The 13,232-nt window shown below is 43.7% G+C and overlaps 1 protein-coding gene across 4 annotated transcripts in view; it reads left to right on the forward strand.

Moving 5' to 3' along the window:
* zgc:158766 (uncharacterized protein LOC100009641 homolog) overlaps positions 1-13,232 on the forward strand; it is a 188,083-nt gene that overhangs the window by 139,686 nt on the left and 35,165 nt on the right. For all 4 annotated transcript variants that reach the window (XM_041184293.1, XM_041184296.1, XM_041184295.1 and 1 more), the window contains exons 8-12: positions 867-983; positions 3,248-3,346; positions 5,061-5,203; positions 7,806-7,944; positions 10,851-10,973. In XM_041184293.1, the coding sequence (XP_041040227.1) occupies positions 867-983; positions 3,248-3,346; positions 5,061-5,203; positions 7,806-7,944; positions 10,851-10,973 (621 nt within the window). The remainder of the gene's footprint in view (positions 1-866; positions 984-3,247; positions 3,347-5,060; positions 5,204-7,805; positions 7,945-10,850; positions 10,974-13,232) is intronic.

The following is a 13,232-nucleotide window of genomic DNA, read 5'->3' on the forward strand; positions in this document are numbered from 1 at the left end:
TTGATTGTGATTTGGAAGGGGAGGAACAGAAGGACCTCAGTTGCACATAATGGCCAGAAAGGAACATTCTGTTCTGGAAAATAAGTACATGTACAGAAACCTTCTTAAATTCTACTTTACATTAAAAATAAAACTAGGAATTTATATTTGTGTAATATTGGAAACTCTAAGTGTAGATTGGACCAACATTGTAGGGACAACATAGTTAGTACCTTTGCAAGAAATCTTTTGTATTCAGTTGTCTTTTGTAAAAGTGATTTGTAAAGAGAATACAGATGTCCTTGTGTGAATCTTCACGCCTGTTGCATCAGTCAATAACTTGGAAGCAGGGCTGAGCAAGTGAAGTCTCTGAACTCATGACCGAAATTCAAGCAGCCTCCTGAATAGAAAAGAGTTATTCCCCCAGTAAAATGCAGTGAGTGAATGATATCATTCTCCAGCGGACTCTGGTACAGAGTCTGAGAGCGTGCAGGATTGTCTCTCTACGTTTACTCTTTATGGAAAAGAAGCTGAAGCCAAAGGCCAGCAATGTTGTGATCCTATGCTGCCTGTGCTTTCCTGCCTGTCCCGTTACAGGGGACAACTGAACGTGAACAAAAAGTGCCTCACCATCTATGGTAGTGAATTACATAGTACCTATCAATTTGGCAATGGGCCCCTAACTTCTCTCCACCCAAAGATCAAGGGTGACGAAGATTTGCAACCCTTGCAACAATTTTTTTCTCTCAGTGAAATATTTATTAAATAAATTTTGTCATGTCAGCTCTCACGAGACAGCATTACTGTATATTAGGAGGCAGGTGAGTGTGCAAGCAGTCACTGTTTAAATTTAATCTTTCTCTCTTTTTCCCAATCCCTCAATTCAGTATGAATTGGTGTCATCGCTAAAGGTTCTGCACAAGCACATTGATGGCAGTCAACTGACGCAGGAATTTTCTGGAACTTTTCCTTATGATCACAATGACTGGATCCGCTTCCATATGGTTTGTATATTCTGCCTGAAGCAATAAGATATTCACATATAAAATGTTGTGGAAAAGCACTCTCTGCCACTGGTGCATTTGAGTATTGCTTGCACACATGCACCTGGGAATGTTACCTGGACAAGTGCCCTCAAATATTTAGCAGCCAAGTCCAATAGGTGAGACTGTCCCAGGTGTTGAATTATTTGCTGAATTTCAATAGCATAAAGGGAATTAAGGATTGGTTACATGTGTATTAATGTCAACTGAATGAATATTCATTTGTCACCTCCAAATGCATTGAAAGCAATCAGAATCTGCTCAACCTGAAAATGGTAATACAAAAGCAAATTAAGGTGGATGCTGTAAATCTGAAATCAAAACCAAAAGTGCTGGAAATGCTCAGCAGGTCAGACAACATCTGTGAAGGGAAACAGAGTCCGACCTGAAATGTTAACTCTGTTCCTCTCCACAGTTGCTGCCTGGTCTGCAGAGCATTTTCAGCATTTTTGGTTTTTATTTCTGAAAGTGTCAATCCCATGTGATTCTTGTTCTATATTCATATTGATAACCAGGGTATATTCATGAAATATTCACACAAAAAAGAATTGCAGTGTTGCAGGGGGAATGTGCGTGGGTGGGTGGGACTAGCTGAAATGTTCTTGCAGGCAACTGGCATGAATCAACAGGCTAACTGGCCTCCTCTGTGGTGTAACTATTCCATGAGTCTATGAATCTTGAATGGAGAGAGGGTTTCCCCGAAGCTCAGTGCCAGGTGTGGCCTACCGACCAGGAAGGTTTGCATCCTGATCTGTGTGCGTTAACTGATCTCAAGCTTTGGTGGCAGTGGAGTTCCTAGTCTTGACTACTGCTGAGTCACCCTTATTGAAAAATGGTGAATGGCAAATGTGAATTGAATCCAATCTTACCTGTGAAGCTGCTGAGTTGGGACTCACACCTGATGAATGGCTAGTTGGATCGCTGGGTCAGCAGAACCCGTAGAAACTGTACTTGAGGAAAAGTTAGAGCTTCTGGGGTGGAGTGCATTTGCATTCCCACCAATAAATGTCTGCAACTATGTGCTTGTGGCATTACATAGAAGATACAGCCCAGAAGCTGTCCATTCGGCTCAACTGGTCTATGTTGGTGTTTATGCTCCTCGTTCTACTGACCTCTTCTCACTCTGCCCCCAAATCTTTCCATTCCTTTTGCCCTCATCTATGATACAAAATCTCTCCTTAATTATTTGCTTCAACCATTGCAAATGACAGTGAATTCCACATTTTTAACACTCTCTTAAGCCTTTATTTGATAATTTAGTGCCTATTTTATATTGATGGCCCATTGTTCTGAACTCACCAACAAGTGGAAACTATTTCTCCACAGGCACCCTATCAACCCCTTCATCATTTTAAGGGCCTCTTTTTGGTCCCTTTTTAGTCTCTTTCCCTAGAAAACAACCCCAAGCATCCTTTTAATTCTGCTGGCATCTTTGTGAATTGGTTTTACATTCAGGTAAAATAATACACAACCATTATTTTTCCATTTAGTACATTTATCATACATTAATAGACAACTTTGTTTTCTTGAAGCCGAAGTTATAAAATTAAGCAACAACTTGCATTTACATAGTACCCTTAAAGTAGTATAACATCCCAAGGCACCATTATTAAGTGATATTTGACTTTGAGCTACATAAAGAGAAATAGGAGAGGTGGTCAAAAGCTTCACTAAAGAGGTAGGTTTTAAGGAGCATCTTAAAGAGGGAACGAAAAAAGCAGGGAGGTTTAGGAAGTCTAGGCACCCAAAGAAATGGTTGCCAATGGTGGAATGATTAAAATCAGGCATGCACAGGAAACCAGAATTGGAGAAACACAGCAAACTCAGAGAGTTGTGGGGATGAGGTAGGTTGCAGGAATAGGGAGGGGTGAATCCATACAGGACTTTGAAAACAAGGATTTAATTTTTAAAATCAAGGCATTGTCAGGACATGGTCAATGTAGGTCAGTGAGCACAAGGGTGATAGGGTACATGGGACTTGGTGCGAGCAAGGGTTCGCTCGGTCAGCAGGGTTTTGGGTGAAAGTTTAAGTTTATGGAGGATGGAAGGGGGTGGGTGAGCAGGCAAAGGAATTTTATAGTTACATCTTTACATGTAAAATTGTAAATGGACAGGATCCCAAATCTAACAAAGATAAATATACTGCTTTTGAAGGCTTGTTGACTATGAAGGAACAAATAGGAGAGAGGTAAAACTGAGATATAACCTCATGTTTGTTGTTTCAGAAGTTGGAGCCATTCATGATGAACTGTCGAGGGGCTCTCATCTACCTGAACAATTCTATCAACAGCCTGAGTGTCAGCAGAATACCTAGCACGGAACAGGTACATTTAGCACAGTTCTCAGTGCGAACTCCACCAGCTTTACCCAACAGAGCATAACTGGATCAGGGCACTGGGATATAATTCAGCTCCCGCTTTGAATTCAACCATCCAGTGCTTATTTTTACAATTGTGTTGTTATGTTCCTATGACCACATTTATCAATGAAATTGTCCTTGTAAACCTGTCATGTTGTAATTACACCTTTGCGCGAGTTGTGGTGCTGCAGCAGCATTGCAGGCCAGAACATACAATGACAGTGTGATGAATTTACATCGGCATTTTCCATTCTAAATGTGGGCTAGGAATGAATTGGACCCAAATCTAAGGTTTTCAATGTAATGCCAGGAATTACACACACTGAGTTTAAGAGCTCTGTTCCTTGTTTCTTCCCCCTTCACGTTTCTGTATATCTCTACGTCTCTCTTTCTCTTTACTTCCTTTGGTCCTGTCTCGATTGTTTTCTTTCCTTCTGCTTTGCTTCCCTTAACTCTCTTTTTGTTTCCCTCCCTTGTATTTTCTTCCTTCCTTCCCTTTGGGGTTGAGGGAAGATGGTGATCGTCGTGGTGGTGATCGTGGCGGTGGTGGTGCGGGGCGGGGACGGAGGGGTTAGGTAGTAGAAGGTTGTTCAATCTGAGGGGGGACACCCCCAGTCTCCAAAGGCAGGCTCTGCAGATCGAATCCCCACTTCCTTCCCATCCTTTGAAGAAGTTAGGCAAAAAAAATCGGACTGCCCATGCCAAGTGTTTTACTGCAAGGGCAGTGTATTATCAGGGTCAATTTGCTTAGTAACAAGCCTAATTCACCATTGATAACCTATTTGAATGTGGTTGGTAGGGCTCGGTGCCCACCCACTCCCTGTATTATGGGGGTGAGCTTGGGGGTGGACAGGAATGTGGTGGGGTTAGGACCTCCCTATTTTATATGCCCCCCCCCACCCCCACTGAAACACACCTGCCAGGGACATGTTAAATCCAGCCCATGGCCTTCAGTGGCTCAGTTCCCTTTCACCTACCCTCCCCTCTGAGTGACAGTGGTGTGGGGTGGAAAGGCAGTGGCTATGAGTGGGCTGTCCAAATGGAAAGAGAGGTAGAGGAAGTGAGGATGCGGTAGGAATGGTGCTTCAGGTGAAGAGGTTGTGGACATGGGAACAGGAGTAGCCATTAAGGTCCATCTTTTCCAACAATCAACAAAACAGAGTGAAGGGAGTTTACTCCCCAGAAAAGAAAAACAGGCAAACTTGGAAATGAGTGGTACTGGTCGGAACTGGAGCAGTTTAGACCTTAACCCGCCATTTCCCAAGTTTTACTGATTTTTCCTTCTGGATTGCCTCAATTCAACATGGAGAAAGCCACACTCATACTCCATCTTACCCCATCTCTCTCTCTCTTTCCCTCTCTCCTGATAGTCTTTGGTTTGTGATATATCAGGTCAAGCGGGCTTAATGGAGATTGGCTTTAGAGAATTATGGGTGTGAACCAAAGTCCAACACTCAATGGTGCTTCAATTAGTTGTGTAATTGGAGGCAGTATGTATTGTTATTTTTACCCCCTGTGGTTCCAACAGTAACATAAATGGCTGTACATTGGAGTCTAAGCAATCAGTGGGCCAGTGAAGTGGTTTTGATCCTTCTGCCCTGCAAAGTTCTCCCCCACTCACTAGGCTAAGAAGGTTTCACATCAGAATTCAGATTAAACTTGGAACATTCATTCTATAGGAAGTCATCGAACTCATTGACCAGCACCAGAGGATAATGAAGAGTGTGCTGGAAGATTCCCGTCTAGTGGGATTGCGTCTGGAAGGCGGGACTATCCTTGCTAGGATTAGGAAAGATGAATTCTCCGATACTGATGATTACAGGTAGGGCATCAAATGACTTCAGGTTAATTTGGAAGAATTCTTCAAAATACGGGTCTTTCTTGGAGCAAAGATCACTTTTGCTCGTGTGATGGAAAAAAAATCACGTATTAAACTTCTGTCTGCGAAATCTACCTATGCCATAAGTCTCACTTGAGCATGAATTCAGCTGGCTGCATTCAGCAGTTCAAAGCTCGGATGTAGTACATTATGTACAAGGGTGATCTGGGTGGTCTCTATAGTTTATTTACTTGCATTTTTCTCTTTGAATCAAATGATTGTGGGTTCAAATCCCACTCCAGGGAGTTGAGTACCAAATCTAGGCTGAAACTACAGTGCGGTACTGAGGGAGTGCTGCACTGTGTCAGAGTTACTGTCTTTTGGATGGGATGTTAACCCAAGGCCCCATCTGCCTTCTCAGATGGACATCAGATGGCACCATTTTAAAGATCAGTAAATTTCTCCCTAATGTCTTGACCAGTATTTATCCTTCATCCTCAAGACTATACAAAGCAGATTATCTGGTCATTATCAGAACTACTGCATGAAAATTAATTGTTGCATTTCCTACATTACAACAGAGTCTACACTTCAAAATTATTTCACTGGCTGTAAAATGCCTTGGGATGACTTGAGGATGTGAAAGACATGACAGAAACACTAGTCTTTTTTCTTTATTCTTGGCCATGATCCTTTTAAAACATCAATATGTTTATTTCCCTAAAAAGGGTTTTCTCCTCATCTTTCTAAGTCCCCTCTTCCTCACTTCCTGCTGTTTGGAGACAGCAACTTGACTGGGGTAGAGCTCCTGGGCTGCAGATTTTTGGTGGGGGGGAGGGGGTGGTGTGGGTGGAGTGGAAGATGTCTCAGACACCCCCCAAGAAACCAACTGTCTCCACGCCAGCCCGACCCACAGCCATAATATGCTGCGGGCGGGCTAAATAGGCCGCCAGTGTGACTTCCGCCTCTCACTGGGGAGGAAGACCCACCCTCAGGAGCTGTCAGCCAATTGGATTGGCCAACAGTCCCGGCAGTGCAATAGTGGGTGCACGCAGTCCTGAGAAGAGGGCCCATGGATCCTGGAGCAAGGTAAGAACGGGGTATTGGGCAGGAAGGGTTTGGGAGGTTTAGGGTAGGAGGATGTGGTGGGTTTGGCAAGCAGGTGGGAAGGAAGAAAGGGGGGTTCTATTTTAAGGGGCCTGCCCCCCAATGCACTAGGACCACCCCTGCCAAAGATAGTACCCCATCTTCCTTCCTGCCCTTTTAAAACTTTAAAAAAAAATGGCCTGCCCACTCCTGCCCTACTGCCCATGCCAACCGTGTTATGGCATGGGTAGTGTATTATCAGTGTCAATTGGTTTGTCAACAAGCTTAGTTGACCCTTGATTATTTATTTAAATACAATGTCAGTGCCCATCCACCTGGCGTGTTATGGGGTGAGCTCGGGGGTGGGGGGTTGTGGGGCAGGGGGTGGAATTGGCACCCACCCTATTTTACATGCCCCCTGCCAAAAACACGCACAGTGGGGGCATGTAAAATCCAGCCCCCCGTGTCTCATCACCTTGATCACCCTTATATGTGTAAGAACTGGGATCACTTGAAGAACTCTGAAGACAAAAAGACACATGTTCAGAAACACTGAGGATAAAAAGATAATGATGAACTTGCAAGATAAAAGTGGGAAATTTTCAGAATGTACTGGGGGTAAAATTCATAATTGGTGCTGAATATAGGGCTGTACAACAGGTGGTAGTGGATTAGCTGCCTGTTATTTGCCATGCCCATGTTCACCATTGGACTTTATCCGATCCACTGCCACCTTTTCTACTCTCTTGCCATAAATCGAACCTTTCTTTCATTGTGTTGTGTTAGTCAAAGCATTAACCCATTTTCCATGTTCAGACACAGAGGTTGCTGCATATTTACATTAGCGACATGTAAACAGAAAATATAGTTAATGAGTGGGAACAAGTATTTTCACACCCCTGACTAAACCCCACCACCCATCTCCATGCTCATGAATGCTAACACCGTGGATGAAATAACTAACCTGGCATGGATGATGGATTGAACAGGGGTCTTTTGGTTTGTATGATCCAGTGGCATGCCATGCACTCTATTTGTTCTTTGACCCTCAAAGAAGAACTCTTCAGGCATTTGTATTGTACTTTGAAAGCTGCTCGTCTTGAACTATTGTTGGGGAAAGGTTTTGTTCTTCATTCTCCTCTTGTCAGCCCTGCCATTATAACTTTCCCAAGAGGCAAACATCTGAATGATATAGTCAGAAGCATAGCCCACAAAAACAAGAAGAAAAATGATCAAAACCAGGAATGCTCATTTCTGATAGACCATACCTCCTTAGGCAAATTTGATCCTAACTTCACATATCTCTGTGGAGCACAGTAAACTTTCTTCCACACCACACTGTTGTACACTGTTAAGCTCTTGTGAATCTCAATGACACAATATTTAATGCATCACAATCATGATCATTTGTAGTCAACAGAATGGAAGACCGGCATGCAAGCCAGCATTTAAACTCCTTCCTAATGAAAATTTTTCTCTCACATGTCAGCAGTCAAATTCATTTTCTATATGTTTGCAGGGATGCGATGGATACTATCACGATGCTGTATAATCAGGTGGATGAGGAGGTCCATAAGCTTGTCATACTGTCCAACAAGTGCCAGCAGCAGCTGGAAATCTTTCTGGAGCTGAGAAAGTTCGAAGAAGGAAGTAGCAAGGTGAACAAAGACTTAGACATCTTGTTGTTACTGTGAGTTAGTGAAGCCAACGGAGGTGGATCCTATGTGTCTGTCCTTTGTAACCGGCCTTCAAATCACTTAAAAAGCAAATGCATTACACAAGAATTTTATTATCAGGTTTCTTTTCCAGGTTTAAGCCTTCACAGTCAATTTTTCTTCTGAAAGAAACCAGTTGAATTAAAAGATAATAGCACTACCTTGACCCTGACACGAAGCAGGAACATGGGTAGGCCATTCAAATCCTTGAGCCTGTTGCACTATTTTATTAGGTCATGGCTGATATATATCTCAACTCCATTTACCTATGATAACCTTACTCCACAAAAGACTGTATGGATCTCAAACTTGAAAGTTTCAATTGACCCAGCATCCACAGTCTTTTTGATCAGAGTTACAGTTTTCCACTACCCTTTGTGTGAAAAAATGCTTACCAGTTTCATTTCTGAATGACCTCGCTTGAATTTTAAGATTAAGCCAAGCACCATTTTGTTCTTGAATCTCTGCCATAGGAATTAATTTCTCTGTAACTACTCATTGAATCCTTCCTATCATTTTAAACACCTCGATTAGAACTCCCCTCAGCCTTCTACACTCAAGGGAGCTTTATGCAACCTGTAATCATGATTTAAACATTTGAACCCTGGTACCATTGAATCTGTGCTACACCCTCTCCAGGGGCAATCCTTCCTTCCTAAGGTTCAATGCCCAAAACTGAATGCAGTATTCTAGGCAGGGTCTGACCCAAACACTGTAGAACTGGAAGGTCATTTCCTCACCTCTGTACTCGTTTCCTTGCCAGTAAGGTGCTGTGTGTTGTTGGATATCATTCGGTAGGTTTTAATGAAGTCTTAAGTAGGTTAACTGTATGTATTTATTAACTCCAAGGGTTCAAGCTTGGAGCTGTCTCCATGCTTGCTTGTGTACACGGCTCTATCCAACACTAGACTGACCTCTAGGTGTGGGTGATGTATTCTCTTACATCACAGTGTGGACGGTACTGTACTCAATCCCATGTTAATCCTATATGTGCCAGACCCTTAAACTAAATAAAGTAATCTCTCCACTGCCTTCTAGTCTTTTAAGACCCCCCTTAAATTCATCTCTTTGAGCAAGTTTTTGGCCACCTCTCCAAATTTGTCCTTCTTTAGCTTGGCATTTTTTCTGACTATGCCTTTATGAAGTCTATTGGGATGTTTATGCTATTGATGCTATATAAATGCAAGTCATAGTCACTGATGATGACTGAAGGGTTTATCCTGTAGCCTCCAACATGTAGAACTGTTTTCCAGCCGAAATTGTGGCTTACCAGATAGGAAGAAGAGAGAGAAAAGGGAAAATCTGAGAATACAGCTCCAGAATGAAGGAATTATCACTGCTGCCAGGATACCAGGCACTGGATTGCATGATGTGCAGTATGGTCATACATCAGTTGGACACTGAGTGTGTGGAATCCCTTTTGGTTCCAGTGCAGGCAAAGTTGGCAATGCACACCTACAAAGCAACATGCATGCAGTTAATGGCATTCTGCTCCATAGGGAAGCCTGTAAACCTAGTGAACTATCTGCTCGCTCCACCAGTTATTCTCGGGCTAGAACAAATGAAATATACTTGGCTACCATTGATTAGACAGCATCAGTGCCCTACCCTACACCTCAGTGAATGGCAAACTAAGAGTTATTACAAATAGCTCAAGCAGCAGTCTGGAAGGATTCAGAGTTATAAATAATCATTGTCATGGTCACCTCACAGCTACTGGCAATGCAGTCTGGATCCTAATCTGGGGTTGCAATTGTAGCTGCAGCGGTTGGCAGATTTCAGTGAGGACATCCTTAGTGAAAAGCACACAGCTCACACACATCTCATTAAGGAGCAGGTAACAGAATTGCTCCTTGAACTTCTTGGGCAAATATGACCTCCTGCTGAGAGCCCTTATCTTCCTCCTCCTCCTCCCTCTTCTAACTGCATGCCCTGCTCTGTGTGACCTCTGCTTATTCTGCTACACTCTAAGGGGAATGCCTACTGCTGCATCCATGCCTGGGAACAAACAGTTTGTGCAGAAGCCTTGAAGTCCAATCCAACTTCTTCAGTATCAGCCACACCAATCCATGTGGTCTTTAGCAACTTTAACAAACTCTAGAAGTCACCAAACAAACACTTGTACAATCATAGCAACAGCTAATAGAAATCTAGTTAACAACTAGTCTGTAGATAGCTGATGATTTACACGGCGCTTGGGGTGGTCCTTCCTGTTGCTAGAAGTATGATCAACCTAGCATGATTAAGAGATAGTGGTAGCTGGAGCATGAGTTAAAATGGCAGCACTGCAGCAAGTCAGTGTTACATGCTGATTGATGTCACCATCTGACTAATCTGCATACCAATGCACCCATGCTAACGTCCTCTCCAATACTGTATCCAGCATGGCTTGCACCAGACAGCTGCACACCGTGCCAGAGAAGCCATTTTCGAGCTTAAAGGTCACTCGTTACACCCAAAAAATGGGAGCTGCACATTTGAATTTTTTGTGCCCCGTTTCATAAATGCTCTGAACTATAAGGCAATAGGAGTTAGCTTGATCACACGGCAATTTTTGTGTTGTGACTCATGTCCTAGTGAGGAGCGAATTACTGCAGAAACTAGTTTGAGTTTGTTCCAGTTGCCTAGTTTATAACCTCACCCATTTCAGTCACAAAAGGACCATTTCAATTTAATAGACGCCCTGGCATAAAAAACTTTATGTTCCGCCTGTTAGCTTAACTGCTCACTTTCTGATAGTACTCCTGGGTGGCCCTTGCATTGTATGAGTTTCTGGACAGGTTGAGATGTCTGGAGCAGGTAATTATTGTGTTTTCTAATGTAGATTGCTGTCCTTTCAATACCTGCAGATAAGACTCTGGGCTGAGTGCGAGGGAGAAAAGCACCTTGTGCAGGTAGACTGTTTGCCACATTCCCTGGAATCACTAAGACAAATGCAGGAAGAGTATACTGCCTTCTACAACCTGGCTGTGGTAAGTGTCACATATCACCCATGCTGGGGAACCATGAGTAACAGTGCAGGGTACAATTGCTTTAGATGAAATAAAACTCAGGCCATTGCCCCTGATGGAAAAATAGCACATAAAGACAACTGTACCTTTCTTTGTTCATTGTTAAGTCTTCAAGTTATTTGATATTGAGAAGAATGATTACTCAGGGTTTGCTTTACTTTCGAGAAACCAATTTTAGAACAGCAGAGGAATTATGAAGGCACGGCAGATAAAGCTGATCTGATTACTTGCAGCGAAGCAACGAAGACTAAAGGAGGTAGAATGGTTCTCAGCACCAGTAAACAAAACTGCATGTCAGGAAATTATTGGGGCCACATTATCCTTTATCAATAGCTTCTTTATACTGTTAGGGTGAGATTGAAATACTAAACAATAAAAGATTTCCCTCCTCAAAATATTTCCTTTGCACATTTATATTTTTTTATTGATTAAATAATTTAAACATACTTCAACATTACACATTCAAGTGAGATGATGGGCCGTAACTTCAAAGCTCCAGGGGGTCGTTTTGGGGAGCAGGGCCAAAGGTGCATCGGGGAATGCCCTTCGGAAGTTCCCAGGTAAGGTTTGCACGGCAATTGCTCAGGAGTACAAACATTCCCTGGGCAATTGCCCTGCACTTGGAACCATCTGAAAATTCAACTTAAATCACAAACTTCAGATGTTTCAGACTGGGTTACATCAATAGTTACCCAGAAAAAAATTAGAAGAATTAAAACCACTTCCAACTTCTGATAACTATTGTACAGTCCAGTGCTGACACCCCCCCCCACCCCCACCCCAGCCCACAGGCCTCCTGCACCTTTGAATACTCCCTCACATGAGAATCCTCCAACCCAAGACACCCCAGGGGCTTTCCTGCTGATCCCGGCTACCCCCTGCCCCCCATAGATCCCCCAACCACCCTATTCCCCCATGGAACTCCCCTACCCCCCCAACTACCTCCCACATGGGACTCCCACACCCCATGACCCCCCAGGGGTCTCACCCCAATCTCTGACTAACCCCCATGGGATTCCTTCATCCACCTGATTCCCAGGGGATCTCCCCTACCCACCAGCTACCCTCCCCCCAAAGGACTACACTCCCTGACAGGAACACCCCAACCCACGGGACTTCCCCCGCCTCCACAAGGACTCTTCCCAACCTCCCCCCACACCAGGCCCAACTCTCACCCCCTCCTGCTCCCTCTGGTCAGGCCCGACTCTCAACTCCATCCGGGACGGACCTTTAACTTATCTGGTTTACAGCAGCGAGTGCCATAAAAAAGGGGGCATTACCTCTTTGCATCCGACAGAGCTGCACTGAACGCTAGTTCTAGGGGAGACTCAGCCGGCCTCAGTTGGAAGGTCAGGAGAGACAGGATGGAAAAAAAATTGGGGTAAGAAACTAGGAACAGAGTGGCAATCCAACACTGATTGCCACTCCAAAGTAGTTCAGGCCCAATATGTTTGATAGGCACCAAGGTGTGCAGTGCATTTGAAGGGACCATTTTGTTCCATACAGGAAGCCTCAGAGATAATAGATATTGTTGCATCTTACAATGTGACATTGAACGACATGGTTCTGGATGTTCCAGGTCACAGGGACTCTGTAGAGTATTTACCAAACAATCTGGCTCAGCATTAAGAGAGGTAACCCTGTTGCAGGGCTCTGAGATTCTTTCCACTATTCCTCAGCTAACCCTGTAAGTCAATGCTGTAATTGGGGTTGTCCTGACTGCACAGTTAGTGGGAGACTTACTAATGCTCTGTGCCAGTAAACTACAAAGTTGTAACTGGTCCAGCCTTAGCAGAACCCCTTAACAGATTGGAAGTGTCTGCGCCCTTGACTCTTTCCAGCCTTTGACTAACCTCTTTGGATTTAGATATGTGAAGTAAATCCTTATAGGATAGAATTATTGGGCAAGCTATGACTCTACCTATCTGGATTCGCAGTAGCTTGGTTTAGATGATGAGTTTTCATGCATAAAAACCACGTGGTCCCAGATTTGATCCCTGCCCATCACCCCTGTGCTTGCTGACCTACTCCTAGTTTGGCTATATACTCCGATTTTAAAATCCTTATCCTTGTTTTCAAATCCCTGCATGATTTTGCTCCTCCCTAACTCTGCAGCCTCTTCCAGCTCCACAGTCTTCCAAGATTGCTGTGCTCCTAATATTCTGATCTCTTACGCATTCCCAAGTTCCTTGTTCTACCAGTGGTTGGAGTGTCCTCAGG

The sequence above is a fragment of the Carcharodon carcharias genome, chromosome 3 (assembly GCF_017639515.1).
Source record: "Carcharodon carcharias isolate sCarCar2 chromosome 3, sCarCar2.pri, whole genome shotgun sequence".
NCBI classification, from domain to species: domain Eukaryota; kingdom Metazoa; phylum Chordata; class Chondrichthyes; order Lamniformes; family Lamnidae; genus Carcharodon; species Carcharodon carcharias.